The sequence below is a fragment of the Haliotis rubra genome, unplaced genomic scaffold, assembly GCF_003918875.1.
Source record: "Haliotis rubra isolate DU_JTF1 unplaced genomic scaffold, ASM391887v1 Scf7, whole genome shotgun sequence".
NCBI classification, from domain to species: Eukaryota; Metazoa; Mollusca; class Gastropoda; order Lepetellida; family Haliotidae; genus Haliotis; species Haliotis rubra.
In genome coordinates this window covers 4,852,046-4,871,966 of record NW_025767412.1, presented here as the reverse complement: position 1 = coordinate 4,871,966, position 19,921 = coordinate 4,852,046, and the positions used below count along the sequence as shown (strand labels likewise).

Sequence of the window (19,921 nt, the reverse complement as noted above, 5' to 3'; positions counted from 1 at the left end):
TTAGCTTCGAATGGGATTCGCATATTGTACCCATGTTGGGAATCGAACCCGGGTCTTCGACGTGACGAATGAACTTTTTGACCACTTGACTACTCCGTCAATACAGAACACGATCGACCATGATATATTGTAGGCATGTACTATCATGAGAGGCTACTACAGCTGAAGAGGTCGTTTTCGCATGTGGTACATTTCTGTCAAATGAAATGTACTCTAGCCAGAATCAAAGTTCACACGAGGACCCCAGCTTGACAAAGAATGTTTGATATGTCAATTCACCAATTCGCGAAACCGGTTGGGAAGTATGGCAGGAATCAATTTCGAACACTCGGGAATAGACCAGTCATAATTACCCAAATGCGCGAGCTGGAAGGAATCGGTTTCGAACATTCTGGATTATAGACCAATTACGATTCCCCAATGAGACCGGTTAGGAAGTCTGGAAGAAATCGGTTTCGAATATTCTGGAATAGACCAATCACGATTGCTGCTCCGCTCAAGTTCATTTGTGAGTGCAGATTTCGCTCGTTTAAGGTATACCTGGACTGTATCTACGACAACGACCCTTTCAGCGTGAGCAATACTGTACGCTTTACCAGGAATTATCTGTCGCTTGGGAAGGATTGTGACGGTGCCCTCAGCTGCCACCTCCTGCTCGAACACCGGGTGTACCTTGGCACCCCAACTGTCGCTGGCCAGCAGGTTGAGGTGGGACGTCCTGTTCAGCTTTACCAACGCCTTCAAAATGTCGCGACAGTTGTCCTCGTTGACGAACATGACGACCGCTCGAGCATTGTTGTCGTCCTTGAACAATTCCTCCACGATGTTCCGGAACGTCGTCTCGTTGACTGACCGAGGGATGCGCAGCGACTTGGATACACACACACCTGAAACAGAGAACAGTCACGTCAAAATGTGATGCGTTTACCTGTAGTCTGTTAGCAACATGTTGGCGATGTATTCGTGGTATTTTCAAAGTATGTACGGTATAATTATTGCGAAGTCGCATTGAGTCCATGGTGTATTCAAGAAGTTCTCGTTAGTTTGATTGAAATCACAAAATTAAATTGAATAAAAGTTGTTTACACCACGTAACAGATGTATGTTCAAACCTGTTTTTCATATTTCACAAACATAGATGGTTGACAAATATATGTGAAGCATACAAAATATTTTACGCAAACATATGTACATGAAAGCTGATAGGTATCTGAAAGGGACGATATACAGTTTATTTCTAAGAAAATAAGAACAAATCCAGTTTTAATATAGATTGAATAAGTACTTGACATGTTTATACATGGACGATGCGTGTAGTAGACGGGTTTACACATACGTAAAATATCTGCTAGACAGGTTTACACATACCTAAAGTAGCTACTAGACAGGTTTACACATATGTAAAGAATTACAAGACCTGTTTACACATACCCAAAATATGTACTAGACAGGTTTACACATACCTAAAGTGTGTACAGAACGTGTTTACACAGACTTTAAGTGTGTACCAGCGCGTTTATGTACAGTGCATCTTTTCACACACCGAAAACATAAATTCCATCCAAATGTGTTTCCAAGACTTGGCCAACCAAACGTCTTTGGTGCCGGGAGTTATTTGTTACCCATAGAAACACATTTTTCGCAATATGTTTCTTGTATAACATATTTTTAGGGTATTCGTTAAAAACACAGATATACAATATTTACACTAGTCCCTAAGAGGGCGGTGGGATAGCCTAGTTGTTAAAGCCTTTGCTCGTCACGCCAAAGACCCGGGTTCGATTCAACTTATGGGTACTCTTTGAAGCCTCTTTATAAAGTACGTAAGTCCCGAAACATTCAAAGGACATTTAAATTTACCAGCTGTTTTAAATGTAGTATTGTTGTTATTTTAAATATTCGGCTAAATCTTTCTACCATCGCCAGTGGCTGAAGGGATGATATAAATCCAGCTAGGGTCGGTGCAGGTAGCGAAAGTAATGTAAGTCCCCATGGTTCCTAGTATGGTGATCTACCTTCAGTTGTTGGCGATCTATAGCACGTGATTTAGACTGTATTGTCTTCTTTAATTGGAATGTTTTAGCTTTGCTCGCTAGTTTTATATGATATCTGTGATTTTCTAGTATTTTTACTGTCCATCGTCGACAGGTTTTAATCTTCAAAATGTTTTCACTTTTTATTGTATAAGTTGTTTTCGTCACGATATGGCCGAGATATTGCCGATGTGACGTTAAATATTTACTCACTCACTCACTCACTCACTCTTTTATAAATATTGAACCGCCGTGATAATGGTGGAGTAATACTAAAACCGGCGTACAACCACACTGATTCACTCACTCCTGCTAGCGGACCCGTGAAGATCCGGGGTAGAATAGGTCTTCAGCAACCCATTCTTGTCATAAAAGGCGACTATGCTTGTCGTAAAAGGCGACTAACGGGATCGGGTGGTCAGGCTCGCTGACTTGGTTCACACATGCCATCGGTTCCCAATTGCGCAGATCGATGCTCATCACTGGATTGTCTGGTCCAGACTCGATTATTTACAGACCGCCGCCATATACCTGGAATATTGTTGAGTGCGGCGTAAAACTAAACTCACTCATTCACTCACTCCTGATAGCGACAGTTGGTCTGGTTCCGAGTTTGTTTCAGCTTGGGTCAAATTGACCCGATCCAGACATACCAAAGTTGCACAGTTAATGCGGTTACATATACTCTGCAGATATAAACCAGTAGACAGCCAGCGAGCTTTTTGTCTGCCAAGAGCTGTCATTAAACTCAGCGAGAAACTAGTGGGTTTTTTAGATTTGCTTCAAACTTAACAATTATGATGACATCATTTTCTGGAAACAAAAAAGAAGTAAAAAACTCTGTAAGTAAAAAGGAAGCTTTGGATGTGCCAGAAACGATCTTTTTATTACACGTCTGTTTTTAATATCAACGCTGATAGGCTCCACGTCAATGGTAGTCAATAATTGGGTCTTATCTACACATAAAACAAGGCATGGACGTCATCTTACCAGCGTCATTGTGAGCGCTTACATTTTGAAACGCACCTAAAATATCCTACAACCGCTAAGCCTCTGAATTCTGTCTCACTAATGCACCGCGGACGCTTGTGGTGTGTAGGTAACGGTTACCTCTTTCCGGGCTGGGACGGTGGGGTAGCCTAATGGTTAAAGCGTTGGCTCGTCACGCCGAAGACCCGGGTTCGAATCCCCACATGGGTACAATGTGTTAAGCCTATTTCTGGTGTCCCCCGCCATGATGTTGCTGGAATATTGCTAAAAGCGGCGTAAAACCAAACTCAGTCAGTCAGTCAGTCTTTCCGGGCTATAGTTCGATATCAAAACCCTGTACGAACACAGTGAACCCGTGCTGACCAACATTTGGTCCACGTCAAGATCGGTTGACCACTATCAGCATTGACTAGTTTACTCATTCGGATGACCAGAGCTGAACATGCCTACCGAACCTATGAGACACGGTTCTCCGGTTAACAACACGAAATCATGTCATCGTTAAAGTTAATTATTTAATTATTCATTCTGTCGTGACTAAAAGCAATCAATAAATATACTTAACAAAATATTGATAATGAACAATACATTCTGATATTGCATTAGGGAAATTTAAGTTTTGTATTTTGTATGTATGTTTGTCTGGAAATATAAACTTTGTTTTGCGCGTCATTTTGAAATTCCTGTCCTTTTACAAGAAACGTTACAATGGTAGTTTTGTCAAGCATCGAAAATCAAGTTAACCTTCAAGGTGAATTTTCCCACCCCATTTTTCTGTTAACGTTATTTCGAAAGTTGTATTTTAGGCGGAACTGACATAAGTTAACCTATATTTACTGGAATAGCGGTTTCCAGTATTGAATTTTGATGAACACAAATCTCATAACCGTGATTTAAATAAAACAGGATTGCTATACGTGTAAGAAGGCTATTCATTAATTAAGGCATATATAACATCATTTGGGGAATTATGTAATTTGTTCCTTAATTTCAGAAATGCCCTCTTGATGAAGTTGCCTTCATATTACACAATTTGGTCACCGACTTTTTGTTATTTCTTTTCAACTCATCATTGAACATACAGGTGGTTGTTTTTGATATAAAGGATATTTCTTGGCGATGAAGTGATGGATGAGTTTTCGTAATCACTGCGATCATAATTACAGTGCATTATCATGAATTACGCTCATGGTTATCAACCATTCCAACGCTCCAGGTTTCTAAGGGAATTGATAAACGTGCACAGAACACCGGCTCAGTCCTCGGTTTGTTTTAAAGGGGTGACACAATTGCAACATGGAGTCCGATAAGAACATCGTCGTTTATCTGGCCGTAACATGTCCCAAATCCCTCCACTGTAAACGGCTACTATGATTACAGACGAGTTCTCGCAATCAAATAGTACTTATCTCCCTTTGCTCACAAGCCCGGAACCAATAGCCAATACCGAAGTGAGCTTTTCTGAGTTATGGCGCATTAAGGTCTGATTTATCGTGCGTGTAAGTAGGAGTTTATGATGGTATCGGAAGCAGGGATCTACGAAGCTCATAGAGGTCCACTGCGATAGCATAATCAAACAGAAGCTAGGTTCCAGGCAGATTGAACGACCATACGTCCCATATGGCGTATAAGCCACAAATCATCGACGCTGGCGCCTGTGTTTGATTGACACCCCTTGATGCTTTCCAACGTGAGTTCGAATCCAGGCCCTTCATAATTCAAGTCACGTTTCTCTCAAACTGTTAAGCCTCATCCTGAACGATTACAGGTTAAAAATAATCAACGTTCTTCTGTAGTCGGCGGAACTATGGTCGGATCCTTTGACCTCAGCTGCCTTGTGCTGAAGGTCACAGAACCAAATGACACATTCACGTGATAATTGGAACGTTATTGTTACTTTAAACTTTTTCAGGTGTACCCGCGGGACCAACTCTTTTTATGGGTGCGTGTAAAATGTTCACATTTTAAATGTGAAAAGACGCGTTCACACTTAGCTTGTAGCGTGACTAATACGAAGTTGTAGCTACCTTAACCAGCGTTTATTGTAAGGTTCTGAGCATAACACAGAAGGCTAAATTTTGTCATTGTAAATATTGCGGCTTTGCTTAGAGGTACACCCACAAAACCATGAGCCAGATTGGCAGCTTGTTTTGTTGGGACAAGACAGGAGAATATGTAGGGGTCTGTAGCCTTTAAAAAGACGAACGTGCAGTGGTTATTTACCTGCCGAAACAACGTTCAACTACACAGGACATCCATGAGAAGGCAACACTCAACTCCCTTCTCTATAAGATTCAGAACATATCAGTCAACCCTAGTGTGTACCCATGTAGGATTTTAATACACTTTACGTTCTTGTCTGCCGATTCACATTTACTACATGTATAAATGTTACACTTACTCCCTGTGTAAACCATAAAATAGTTGAATCCGTCCACGATTATATAACCAAGACACAACGCTTCAAATTTTCTCAGGAAAATAATTAAACTTATTCAACAACCTTCTTATGATTGATTTATATTTCTACAATGGCTTGTTAGACACACACAACTGTAACTCTCTAACTTATGACTACTTACAGAATAGTTGTATTCCTCCATTTCATGTTGTATTATACGTTGCATGGGAGCGGTGTTAATATAAGCAGTTAATGCTTGTTCACCAATCCCAATTTATCTTCATGAATAAAAATATGTTTAAATCAAATGTTACACTAAGTTAGAACACTAGGCATGGCTGAACACTGAAACATTCTGAGCTTAAGTAGACAGGATGTACAGTACATCCTGAACAGTTTTGTATGCATTTTGTACGCTTTCCATATTTACAGGCTGCATTTTGAACCAAATGCACGAAAGTGGAAAGTGATAGGTATTCTGTTGCAAACCTTAGCCGTGCAAGAGAATTCCATGACGACAAAATATTATTATTGTTCAGTGCTGAAACGGCTCAATACAACTTCGACACCGCACAAACCTGCGAAAAGTCACCCTCCCAGTGTTGTCATAATGCATCATGACTTTACCAGGACAAGAGAAAGCATCCTTCTGTGTGACATAATTCATATTGCAGGGCAGTTGTAGGGGAATACTGGGCCGAATATTGTTTGATGTACCTGTTTTAAGAGCGTGCCATGTTAAGATCTTTTCGCCATTTTATCAGACCACAATTTGTTCATGGTGTAGCCCTGTCCGTCATTGCATGCAAAGATATAGTTACTACCCATGACGCGACGCCGTCTTTTTACTTTTTATGGCGAACACGGTAATATACATTCTTTACACGGTTGCTCTGTCTGCTCTGCGTATATGCCCTCATTGTGGATACTTCAAACTGTATGACCTTGCGACAAGATACTGCAAAATAACAGTAAACCTAATTATTAAATCACACTACCTGTAAAACACTAATGGCCACGACTGGTGATTTACGGTTCAAAGACTAACGAGCACGCCTGTAATAGTACTGAGACGTAGTCCCCGTCCGCGTTAGCACATTTCCTAATTAACGAGTCACGAACATCAATTAATGCATTCACGTGTATCGTTGTCTGGACGGTAAGGTTAATGGACAGACAAGGTTGCGCTATCCGTATTTGCAAGAACGGGATAATCAGAGACTAGTATAACACTTCCATGAGGCATGGTCTGTGGACATGAACGTGCCAGGCGTCCGACCATTTGTAGACTATGTGACTGAGCAATGGGTAGAGGGTGTCAGCCGCCAGATATGGAATTATGGACATTGTGTACAGTTATGTATGTTATGTATTATGTATGATTGTGATAAGTAATTTACCAATTTATGTATGCTGAACATAAAAATACAGATGATAGTCCACTTGTGTCTTTCTTGGCTTAATCATCTCGGGTACTTCCCTGAACGTCGGCAGGTATTGTCTAAGGTAGGCAAAGCAATGAGGCGTGCTAATCCTGAGACAATGGGGGATTATGGGGACACCTCCTAATCTTAGGTGAGCGAAATTCAGAAATTCCTGAAGTGAGCGAGAGTTCAAATCGGACAATTGTAATCTCCCCCACCAACCCATCATTGTCTTGCTAATTAACATGGTCTGGTGATCCTCTTACTCCTTAAATAAACAACTTGCCCGACTGGCAAAAGAGAAACACCCCAACACCTCTACCCCCACCCTAGCCCCACACATCATACCCAAGCTATCTGTCACCCCTGCTTATAAAGGAACTCATTCATTCACTTTGAATATTGACACTGTATTGTATTCAAGGTCGTGGAGCTTTTTATGTCTGTCCTTATTCATCTCTGTTGACGAGAAATCGAAATCCCTCAAAATGAAAAAGCTTGCATTAACAATTTTTTGTTTTTAATTACCATTTGGTTTGGCACATTCCCAGTTAAGCAGAATGCATTATGTGGCAAGAGTTTTATACATGCATCAATAAACTGATGAAATATGCATGATCGTTTTTGCCCCCTTCATTAATGTTACATTAGAAGCCCGCACCTCAACAGCACTGTGGAAACAACAACGCCGCCCTAGGGTTTCAGAGCGTTCCCTTCATCCACAGTCCAGCATATGTTAACAGAGAACAGACGCACACTCCATGGCACCATTCGTCTTCATTTTCAGTTTTACGGACCTTGTACTTGGCGAAAACATATTTGAATGGATTGTTCGATTCTTGCTCGAGGACATAATTTTAAGAATGTAGCTTTGTAACTTTCAAACAAGAACATGACATCCTGTTCCATGATGCTACAGGGTCATTTGAGGACGTATTTTGATAATATAGCATGGTTATAAGTGAACGGTGGGATACCCCAGTGATAAAAGTCCATCCGGGCAACTAACCCCAAACATGAGAAGTCCTGATGTTTGCTAGGAACATTGTAGTAAACATTTTATCATCACTCATATATGCGTGTATTAGCTTAAAGGTCAGTGTGATGTGTGACTTGTTTCTAACCGAAAACCTCAAAATTCCCACGTTGTTAAAAACCTGCTAATTCACCTTCATTTCGGATAGGCGCAGATGATGTTCACTAACGTAAGATTTTAGAAAGAAGTATTAAATGTGCAATGTATTATCTAGCTGGAATATTGCTGACTTTGGCGTTAAGAACAAACCAACCAATCAAATCATTACCATCATCACCATTAATCGTTTCATCATAATATATTATTTTGATACCTGATTTTATTGCTTTCTCCTCAAACGCCCCGATTCCCTTTTCCCCGTAGGTGCCGTCATCAGCCAAGGTGTTGACGTAGTTCCAGCCGAACGCCTTGGCTATGTCCACCATTGCTTGGGCCTGATATGTGTCAGGGGCGACAACTCTGGAGAAATACTCAAATCTCGTCTTATCGCTGAGGTCCACGCTACTAGACGCGTAGCTGATTTGTGGGATCTGAAACACAAGCATAAACATAATTATAATACTGACAAATATCAACATATTATGTTTTGGGGCCGAACACGTATTTATGCATTTATGCATATTGATGTATTTTTCTTTATACATCATGCATTTACTACCAAACCCAATTTCAAAAACTGAAAATTGTGTTTCTTCGATGTGAAAGATAAATATCAGGTATTTGAACATTTTTTTTGAAATTTGAAATTATCTCCAAAGTAACAAATCAATATGACTAGTTGAATATAGTTCAAGCAGAACTGAACTGGGATCCTTCAGCGACCCAAGCTGACGCAACTACCATCGTACCAACGATCAGGGTTAATATTGCACCTGGGTAGGGTCGGAGTATCGAAAATATTTATAAAACAAAATTAAACTGACTATCCTTTTGGATTTTAGTTTTAAAAAGATCTGGTTAGACCATAATAAATTATTATATTTGTATACCCGCCTGTCTAAATACAGAACGACCCCACTCATATAACGTGTTTTTCTCAATACATGAAATGTTTCCTTGTCCCTTTGCATGTTGGAAGATACCATTTACTTACATAGCCGACCACATGCCTCCTGGGAATAATGCAACCGTTTATAATTAATTTAGTTTCATTTTTTTATAAATCAAATAAATATAAAATTTAAATCACCCCAACTCACATAAATGAAAAGTTTTAAAAGTCAAGGAAACTGCATTTGCTATTTTTTTAGTCTCAGCTGGCCGCAAATAATTGACCAGTAACAAAACAAGAGCAAATTGAGGCCGCAGCTTGTATAAATTTTTGTGTGTTAATTAGTTTTTCGTATCAGCAAAATGTGTGCAGCACACACATGTGTTATAGGGTATTTGTTTCATCTGTGTTTGGAAACCTGAAAAACAGAACCGACTGGGAGATCCTGGATTGAAATAAACCCCACGAGATACAGGCCTGCATACGTAAAGAATAGACAGGGTAGTCATTCAAGTCTCTTCGAACTCCGACGGTTGTTCATGTTATTGGTATATTTGGTTCTCGCTGGAACATGTAGAGGCAGTTTCGATATGGACAGATTATTGCTGAGTGCTCTGTTAAACACCAAACAAAACACCAATGATCAAGCAAACAAACATGCATACACACATTTAGAAGCACACGTGTGGTCTCACCTCAAGCAAGTGCGTTTGTTCAGAAAAAGGGTACCCGGTGGGATAAGTCATATGACTATTTACCTTCTTGCACCTAACAGGCAGCTTGGGTTATCCGGGGCAATTAAGGCCCTCGTGGTGTAAGCGCTTGGAGCAAGTCCCGTGGAGTTCAGAACTACACGTGTGGCCTTATTATCATATGCATGCATATGATATAAGTTCGACACAAATTAGACAATGTGATTTTTTGCCTGGAATGATTATTTTGTTGTATCACATTGTGTACCATTCTTTGATATCTACCCACAGCCATGTGGTAAAGTGAAAATGGGCGTTAGTGTGTCATGAACATTCTCTATGCGAGCATATGTTGTAAGGGGCTATTCTGTGAAGGATCGACGTTGTGGTGGTGCTGTGTGTTCCCGATAGTGTACGCTGTCTCGCTCTTTGGTCTGGTGCTGATGGTCTGGGCCACGTAACACGATTAAACGCACCTTAATTATAGTTCCAGCAAGCAGAGGAAAGAAACTGTTCCAGGAAACCCGCGAGGAGAGACTGATTCAATTATTCTCGAATTGAAGGGAAAAGAGTCAGCGTAAATTCGAAAGTTAAACATTTCGTTTACTTTGTTCCTAACTATCAAACTAAATCGATTTACATACTTATTTTAGCAATGGCGGAATATGTGTATATGTGATGTTGATAAGAAATATATTGAATTGTTTGCCTCAATGTTTGAGTTGGAGCAAAACAATTAGTAAAATTTGGAATAATTGGTTGGTTGGTTGTTTAACGCTGCACGTTATTTGGCAGTGGTCTGTAAATAATCGAGTCTGGACCAGACAATCCAGTGATCAGCGGCATGAGCATCGATCTTCGCAACTGGGATACGATGTCATGTGCCAATCAAGTCAGCGAGCCTGACCACCCCATCCCGTTGGTCACCTCTTGCGACAAGCATGGGTTGCTGAAGACCAATTCTAACCAGGATCTTCACGGGTTAGTTTGGAATGAACTCTACTGGACAGAGTCAAAAGTGAGTGTATGGCTCTGTATTTGTGGGTACCATGCGTATAACACCGCTTTAAGCAACATTCGTGACTTAATTAAGGTGGTAATACGCCCGAAGTGATGCCGGTCTCAGACATTTACCACCTGGGTGAAAGTCACCGGTATGGCGCTGACAAGCGTAGAAATATATTCAGGACTCGAACCAACAATCATACGTTTATGGCGTGTCAAAGGCACGCTACTCTGCACAGCTGATTGCGGAGCCTTATACGTCTGGGCCACCCGTTCTAACTGTGACTGTCAACTGAGCATGTGTGACGTTATGGTTGGCAGACAGGGGAACAGGCACTTAGTAATATTCGTGCTCTATGCTAATTTGATTGTTGTTTAACGCCGCACTCGGCAATATTCCAGCTGTATGGTGGCAGTCTGTAAATATCCCAGTCTTCACCAGACAATCCAGTGATCAACAGCATGAGCATCGATCTATGCAAATGGGATACGATGATGTGTGTCAACCAAGTCAGCGAGTCATAAAAACGATAGTCACCTCTTACCACAAGCATGCGTGCCGAAGACCGACAAGGGGACCTTGAAACATACATTATTGTTTCCTTGACTAATAAACTGTCTTGGTCCACCTTGACATTGACCTTACACCCACCTTCAATTGTCCTTATACAAAATCTACCATTTCCTGCTGTGTGTTAGTATGTTCATGTTTTTATTTGTCTAGCAGCATGAATAATTCCAATTGATGTGTAAACTGCCGACTGCATAAAGTATATACATGTACATGAAATTTGTTTTGAACCAACAAATTAAGAAACGTTCTTAGGCTGAACAAACACTGCAAACCGAAGGTCCGAAATATTACTATAATACCAGCATCAAATCACGATCGGATTAAGTCGTCACTGGTTTGTTTCGTGTTTAACCACCATCAAGCATGGGTGTAACTTTATTTTGTCCGGTAAGGTACTTCATAAATATTACAGTCTGCACATGTATCCACGTACCTCCTTTTTATTCAAAGGACCATTCATTGATTCAAGACGGCCATTTAACTGTGCATCAGATGGCGTATCTAAAGCCTCCCCACACGCAGATACCCACTGGTCATTACAAGACTACTTAGTTACATCATCATACAATTCCTTCCCCCCTGAATAGTGTCAAACCGGGCTATTCCATCCGCTTCATTTGCAACTTCACCGAAGAGAAAGAAAATTTCTTTACGTGGGATCGATCGGAAATTAAATTATCATACGACGTCCCTTAGTCTCTGATTTTACAGGAGAGAATGTTATACAAAACAGATCAGCGTGGGCGGTGTCACGATATATGAAGTTCTGTCATGTCATGCAGAAACAGTACGCTCTAGTGGTCTTCCTGAGCAAGATCTGGCCAGAAGTTCAAGCCTATGTTACAAGGGTTCCTTCACTTAGCATGTCAAAGTTTTTCGCACAAAGAACACCAACCGCGAATTAAGGATTATCAGTGAGTGAATCTTGCCCTATATAATATCCATTGTCCTTTTTGTCTTATAGAAAGAAATCACATTCTATTTCAGGCAGTGTTACATAAACTCTGCTACAATGTCATGGACGGCGAATTTCATCATGTTCTATACATTTTCAACAATGTATTTTAGGACGTCATTTTAGTTTGGGGCACAAAAAATTGCTTGACATTTACTATCATCATTGAGTGAGTGAGGGATTGAGTCTAGTTTTACGCCGCACTCAGCAATATTCCAGCTATATGGCGGCGGTCTGTAAATAATCGAGTCTGGACCAGACAATCCAGTGATCATCAGCATGAGCATCGATCTGCGCAATTGGGAACCGATGACATGTGTCAACCAAGCCAGCGAGCCTGACCACCCGATCCTGTTAGTCGCCTCTTACGACAAGCATGGGTTACTGAAGGTTCATTCTAACCTCGACCTTCACGGGTCTATCACCATTGAGGCAAGCAGTAGTTTTCCTGGTGAAACGTAATTGTTATTTCTTTAACATGTTCCAGGGTGATATTACAATAAATTCATTCCCTCTTCGCATTTCGTGCAATGAATGGCTCGTGTTTTGTCACGTCTGTATATTCACGGTCCTCCTCCAGAAACTTCCTCCATGTCCCGTAGAAAAAGGAAGTATTCATCTGCACCACGTAAACTAGAAAGATACCGTTGGAAACTGCAGAATTCCTGCAAACTGCGCTATGGCACTGGTACCGTTATACATGCTACGTGTACAAGATACACAAGACGCACTGGAAAACTGCAGGCAAAATACACTATACAGCGATGCAGTGTTTGTCTTTAACGCTGAAAAGCTGCAGGCACTAAGGGCCCAGAACCATAAAAAGTTGTGGGTCCTAATCAGAACGTGTAGGACTATATTTCAGCTACAATATAAGTATTGACCAGCAAACAAAACATGCGACGACTAACAAACTGAGTTAGACAGTTCATTTTAACTCTAGTGACATCCATGTCAAGATCCAAGTCTTCTGAAAAGTCTGTAATCTAAATTGCTTCCTCGTTTCACTTATAGACAACAGCTGCTGATCGAGATAAAAACTAGAAATTACTGAATATTTTCTGAAAAATAATGCTCTTCGTTATTGGGGCTGGGTTTTCAGTCGGCTCCGGGCCAAAGGACCGACGTTCATTTCGAACGCTGCACCGATGTTTGTTGTGGTACCAGTTGAAGCAAACAAGAAAAGGGTTATTGGTTCCGATGTATTTGATACGGATATCATTGTTGTGTTCAGAACATTATTGTTTAAGTGGTCATTTGTTCCGTCTGCTAATTGTTGGACATACCTAATTCTGAAGTGTATAGAGTTACTTTCTTTTACCCGTCAGTTAAATTTTACCCACACCTGTACACGTGACTCTCACGCCTCTCTCCTTAATGATAGCTAAGACTGTGTATTCGAAGTGTCATCGAATTTGTCACAGAATATGAAACACGGAAGCAGTAACCACGGCTGTTTCCCTGGATAACAGATTTCAAAGCAGCCGTCTAGTCCGACCTCGCTTAACCTTGGTTTGCGGGGCTTAATAAGTCCCTTTTTGAAAAGGTGTTATAAATAGCTCCTCCCGGAGTCCCTTTCATTGCCTGTGGGCTGATGACGGTTTATCGGGAATACTTTACCACAGATGTTGGCATCATCGAAAAACGGAACCAGTGATTTCCACGGGGCGGCGAGAGGGACGGAAATAGCTTCGTCAATATAAAAAAAACTCCAGACGTGCGCGACAAATGTTTTAGAAACTGGGAATTCAAAACTATAATCGTTTTTCTCTCATCTTATCGGAACGCGCCCTGTCCCCTTTCCCCATTCACCGATATATCCCCACGTCGAATATGGCGGGTGTTTGCTACAAAGTAATCGTCGATTGACGACTGATCTGTGTTTGCTACCACGGAATGAACCAAGACTCTACGAGGATCTCCCTATACCAGCAAGATACTCGCACTTGAGTTTCAACCCTCTGATGAAAGATACTTGAGGTCTGTTGTCAGTGTTAACTCTTTCAGTGCAATGAATTGAATCAATGGCAGAACATGCGAGTAACAGAGATACCTTCGGACAAACGCCAGATAATGAATCTAAAGCGGTTATCTCGCTGTCCCCTTTGTCCACGCTTCAAGAAGGATTTTCTGATACCAGGAGACCGCTCAGCACAGTAGTCAACACTATCGGAAGGGACGCAGACATTGGCGAACTCTCAAAGGATGACAGAGTCTTTGTACATTTAGGTTTTCCGGCTATCAGAACGTGTGATTGGCATTCGCGGTACACTTGACTTAACATTCATCTGTAGGACCTCGTTAACTAGGACCTCGTTAACTAGGAATCGGTACTAACTCTATTAGATTTGTGTCTCATCCTACCTTTTCATAAGCAGAACGGTACTAACTCTATTTGACAATGATGACTAGGACTTGTACAATTAATGTCTACACGTAATTGACTAAAATTAATAACTCTGCCTATTTCAACGCGTCTGATAACATGGTACTAGCAACTTACATACTATTCCGTTACTTCAAGCTCACACAATTTTGAATTAGACTATAAAGCACGGTGCAATTATAATAGGTAGTAGATTTACTAGACATAAATTTAACTCCTGCAATAGTGTGTCAAAGGGGCTTACAAAACAATGATTGAGTTCAATATGTCAACAAAAGGAATATACTAGTTCAGCTGTCTTTAACAGGGCGGTGGAATATCCTAATGGTTAAAGCGTTCGCTTGTCACGCCGATAAATCCTGTTCAGTTCCCTACGCTGGTGGGGATTGTGAAGCAACTTGATATCGCATTGAAGTAAAGTTGATATCAACACTGTAAAGTTGATCTTGAATAAGGTCATCTGTGATTCAGACCTCACTGATCATAACGATGACGTGAATACATGAACTTTTATGGATAACAACTTCTTTTTATTCTTTACAGGACGTTTCAGAGCTAATTCTTGCTCCTTCATCAGGTGAATACTGAGTCAGTACAAAGCGTGAATATATATAGATACAATATACACAATGCAAGGAGGGAGAATGTATGGAGAATGATGAAGGAGCAAGAATTAGCTCTGAAACGTCGTGTAAAGAAAAATTTCCATTAAATACCTTTAAACTTCACTTTTTGTCTTAAAACCCGTGCTTATGAATACGTTGATAGTCTTTGTATACACTCAACATCGGATCTGGTGTTTGTGACCAATATTTCGGGGCTAAAGTTCTCGGTCCCGAATAATAGAAATCGTATCGAATCTGCAGTGACGACCTTAAATTGGACTACACAATAGTTTTATCACTTAATTCTCTCCCGCTATTGATACAATAGCGGTCATCATTCTGTTCTAGGTCACCATCAGCAGCAATTGAAGTATTACTTCAACATGACCTTTTCATCATGGCCCATGGTAGAACGTCTTTCAATCAGTCTATTTCTCCTGAAAGAGGCATCTTCAAAGGAACATTTTGATGAATGCTGACCTTTGTGTAGACATTTGCCTTCAAATTACCGAACACGTGACCGCCTGACACGTTCAGTTTTTCATCAGCTCAAAATACATGCGGTTTCATCTTGACCGTCTTGGTTAAAAGGGGTCCACACTCGTGAAGACAGTTCAGGGATTAATTCAAACGACAAACGTGTTAAATATAACATGAATCTTGTGATATAAGAATAACTCATTCAGCGAGAGCTTACATCTTGTGATAATGATAGAGATTTTCATTATTCAGGCATTAACGTTTCTGAGATTAATGTGCCTGACAAATCCCGTTGACAGACTGATAAGCGTGTGTATTCATGAATAGGCAGACCAATATTCGGACACAATGTACTAATGTCTGCATGCGTACAACTGATATAGAGAGATATAAATATATCAATGATTGACAATCGGTGAATTTGGCTAGAGAATAATTGACTTGCCTTTGAATGTGTTTGTGACTTGTGCTAATGGCGAGACAGGATACGCTCACCTTCAGAATACCTGGTCTCGTGAAGATTTGATACTGATTATACATGATTATTATATAGTTGGGATCGTACAGAGATTTTCTTCTGATTATGAAAAGTTTGACGGATTTATTATGTCAACAGTAATCTGGATGAAGGTAGATTATTACACTCCTACTCTTCGGTATCAGAATATAACATCCAGTGTGTCCTTATAAACCAGGTAATAGTCACCCGTCTCGGGTCCGGTTATACAAGCTGGAGAATTTCTTAGTACTGGCCTGTTACTAAATGTCGGTGGGTCGGTCTACCAATGTTGACGTCGATAAGCTCATTTTATGCCAGGTACCGTAGCTTGGTAACAAGGAGCCGATAACAGCCCATCCACGTCAACACCGGAAGCCGATCAACGGCACACCTCAACGCCGGCTGCGAGACCAATGGAACACGAGTAGCAGATTGAGAAAGAACTGCCATAAGCAAGCGTGGGGTGCTGAAGCCTTGGACCCAAGCACTAGTAAGTTAGAAATACAAAACGACGAATTCTTTTGTACAGTCTTTGAATTCGAGAATATCCGTGGAATCTGCAGGAGATGTCTAAGAGTTAACGTACCCAAAGATTGTTCGTAACAGCCCAACCCCGAAACAGTAACCCTATGTTTCATAAACAGCTATGTGAAAATAAATAGTCTCATGTTTGAGGACCAAACCAAGTGAATCCAAACCAAGTGATTCTCACAAATCAGATAATAATAATAATCTTATTATTATATCAGCTAACAATCATACAGGCAGACGCAATCAGAGCGGAGATTGCAACGTGTGGTAAAACACATGCGTATTTAAAAACATGCGGGTATTCTTCACAGATAATGTTCCCACAGCGAATGACTTGCCCTTTTAACGCAAATCTATTTCGAAATGTTGCGAAGCTCGGACGTGTAATGAGATCGGCGCCAGAGGAAAATGAACAAATTAAAGCGTATGTAAGTCCGACAGGTTCATTGCAAGGTAACTGTGAAACCATTATACACTGACCATAAAAGGGGCTAATGAGATCAGATCACAGACACGTTTCTGATAACCCCGTTTCCCAATGTGGTAATCTACTCCAACTGCGAATATAACATTGAAGGTTACCATGGCTACACGACACTTGGCACTGGCAGGCCAAAGGTATTAGATCATAATCATATGCCTATAATTCAACATTCTATTGAAAAAAATGGCAAAATATAGTTTTGTCCTTGAATACGAAATCTGGCACTGTATTAAAAATATATTTTTACAAATTATACCTCCCAAAAAGGTGCATCATGGAATCATATACTTATTTAGTTTAACTCCTTTTGTAGATATACCCTAAATGGTACCCGTGTCTTTCTACCCGTATGTCCACACAATTTCCTCCGTGATTGAACGGTTCGTTTTAAAGGAAAATATCTTATCTCAGAAACTACGTAACTGTAATAAATCAATGTCATGATATAATTGGTCGTAAAATAACCTAATCTATAAATACAAATATGAATAAAAAAATAACAAATCAAGTAAATCCTATATATCCAGCCATTCGCACTATAATCGATAACCTACTCCAGTAGTTTCAGATTTGGATATAAATTACATTTTCTAAAGGTATCGTCAAGTTTAAAAATACCCTGTTCTGTTTTCACAGTATTAGAAACCTTAAAGTGCCGTAATTATGCACTACAGCGGGGCATGCAGCCCGAACCTGGCCACTAATGACGTTATTAAGAGGTGGAGTTATTAGCTGGAAAAAAGATCGAAAATTATACGCTTGAAAAGCAACTATTCTTTCGTTGAAGAGGGCTACCAAGAACAAAGCTGCGCCAGACTAATTTAGCCCAAACTGTAATGATTATGTGATCAATAGTACAATAGGGACTGTTAGAAATTGTGTATTATTTTGGTTTGAATACATCGATCTATAAACCCCTTGGACATAATCATTAACCTCAAACTGTGAAGATTATTGTGTTGAACCTGGAAGGTATATGATGCACGGAGTGTAATTAGGATTTCCAACGTGTTGTTACAAGTTGGTTAAATGTTCATTATGGAGGAAACTAATTTGCACGTAGCAGGGTTAAACTTTAGTTCTCCAGTATTGAATTTGTTGTAGGTTGGTATTATCTTGGAATTCATTTTCGACTGTAATGTCAGAGAGGTTGTTCAGCTTCGAACCAATTTTAGGTAATTGGGTTAACTTTGTTACACAGATGTTTTCTATCAATAGCTGTGCAAACTGTACGTTTCATCTACTTCCTGAGCACAGGATGTGCTTACTCTTCTACCAAAAGTGTACAAAACATATATTTAATCATGCTTCTTTGTCGAGAAGCCTGCGATACACATATCGGATGGATGACATTTGGCAATTTAATTGGCAACGCTAATGGAAGTATCTCCTTCAGTGCATTTGGATGTGCAATGTACAGCGAGTTGGTATCGGTAATGAACTTGTCAGTTTTTTCAAATAGAATAGAGGCCGTTGCTTTTTTTCACATTACATGGCATCGAGGGAATAAAGTTACAATTTCAAAAATAAAAAAAAAGTACTTGCTTCTATTAATTTTCGCTTTTTTTTCAAAAATAATTTGGTACTCCCCTGTGAAATTAAGACCGCATGCACACCTTCGTTCTAAACGGAAAATACGCTGTGGTTCTGTAATTTTATTACAGGTAATGAGGTGTCTGAACAATCGGTGTAATGTCGGGACGGGAAATAGCGAATATTTTGTTTTGAATAATGTCATCATTATCGTTTTAACGAGAACTACCTTGTTTCAAAAATTGCCATGTCAATTTAAAAATGTTCTGGCACTTGTTTTTTAAGACCATCATTTTACGGAACTGACTGAAGAGAGACGTTGACCCGCATGTCCTACCCGTGAACTTCAGGGTTAGACATGATCTGGGCCCAGTGCCACAAAGCAGTCTCAGCGCTACGACTCTGATAGTATAATGTTAAAATGGGGAGATACGACCACATTGGCGCTAGGGTCGCTTTGTGAAAGTTTGCCCTGTGCTTTGTGTGGACTTTTTCTGGCCGTTGCTCTCAAAGGGAAAAGGGAAGGTTTTCTCTTATTTCTTTTTAGTTAACGTAATTAGTTTCGTAAAAGAAATACATTTTGTCTGAAGCTGTAGACAGGTCACACTCAGACGAAATCTCAGTGGTTTCAAGTTATTGATATTAAATTGTATAATCCTAAGAGAAGATTCTCCCTTCCGTTTGTATGATAGGTCCCTGGACGGCAAACATGTAAATAATGCTCTGTATCTGAAAGCAATTCAGCGATACTTTTCTTTTCTGATCTGAAAACCACTTTGAAGCTATACGAGGACTAAATTTATAAGAGAAGTTTCAATTTAAAATATTATTTGGATCGGACAGATCATTTTACAAAAATTCAAACTTCTTTCAAAATCTTTAAGAATTATGAGATTAATTTGGAGATAAATGTAGAAAGAAATAAAAATGTCACAATACCAAAGTGTGGCGTTCTATTCTTACGTTTGCTATCTTGTTACACAGTCCACGTAAAAATCATTGCTAGATGAATGGGGATATCAATTAGGCTACTCAATAAAGATTAAGGTATCCTTTTTTGCCAAAATTCCGATGGAAGACTCAGTTCCAAATCGATTAAGACGAAAAAACGTTATAATAAACAACCTCTAATCCTCTGGATTAATTTCGCCGAAGGGCGTGAGGTGAATTTTCAAATTTGTTACAATTATTTGTTCATTACCTTTCAACAGCCACAGCGATTTACATTCTAACGTAGTTTCTTCATTTCAGTGTTCATCGATGCAACAGAATATGAAAGCCAGATTGAAATAAAGGAAGCCG

The 19,921-nt window shown here is 40.0% G+C and overlaps 1 protein-coding gene across 1 annotated transcript in view; it reads right to left on the bottom strand.

The window, feature by feature from the left end:
- Positions 1 to 19,921, bottom strand: part of LOC124258626 (metabotropic glutamate receptor 8-like) — a 106,270-nt gene that overhangs the window by 8,370 nt on the left and 77,979 nt on the right. The window contains exons 2-3 of the mRNA XM_046692695.1: positions 8,198 to 8,414; positions 597 to 887 (exon numbers count right to left, since the gene is read on the bottom strand). Of these exons, the coding sequence (XP_046548651.1) occupies positions 597 to 887; positions 8,198 to 8,414 (508 nt within the window). The remainder of the gene's footprint in view (positions 1 to 596; positions 888 to 8,197; positions 8,415 to 19,921) is intronic.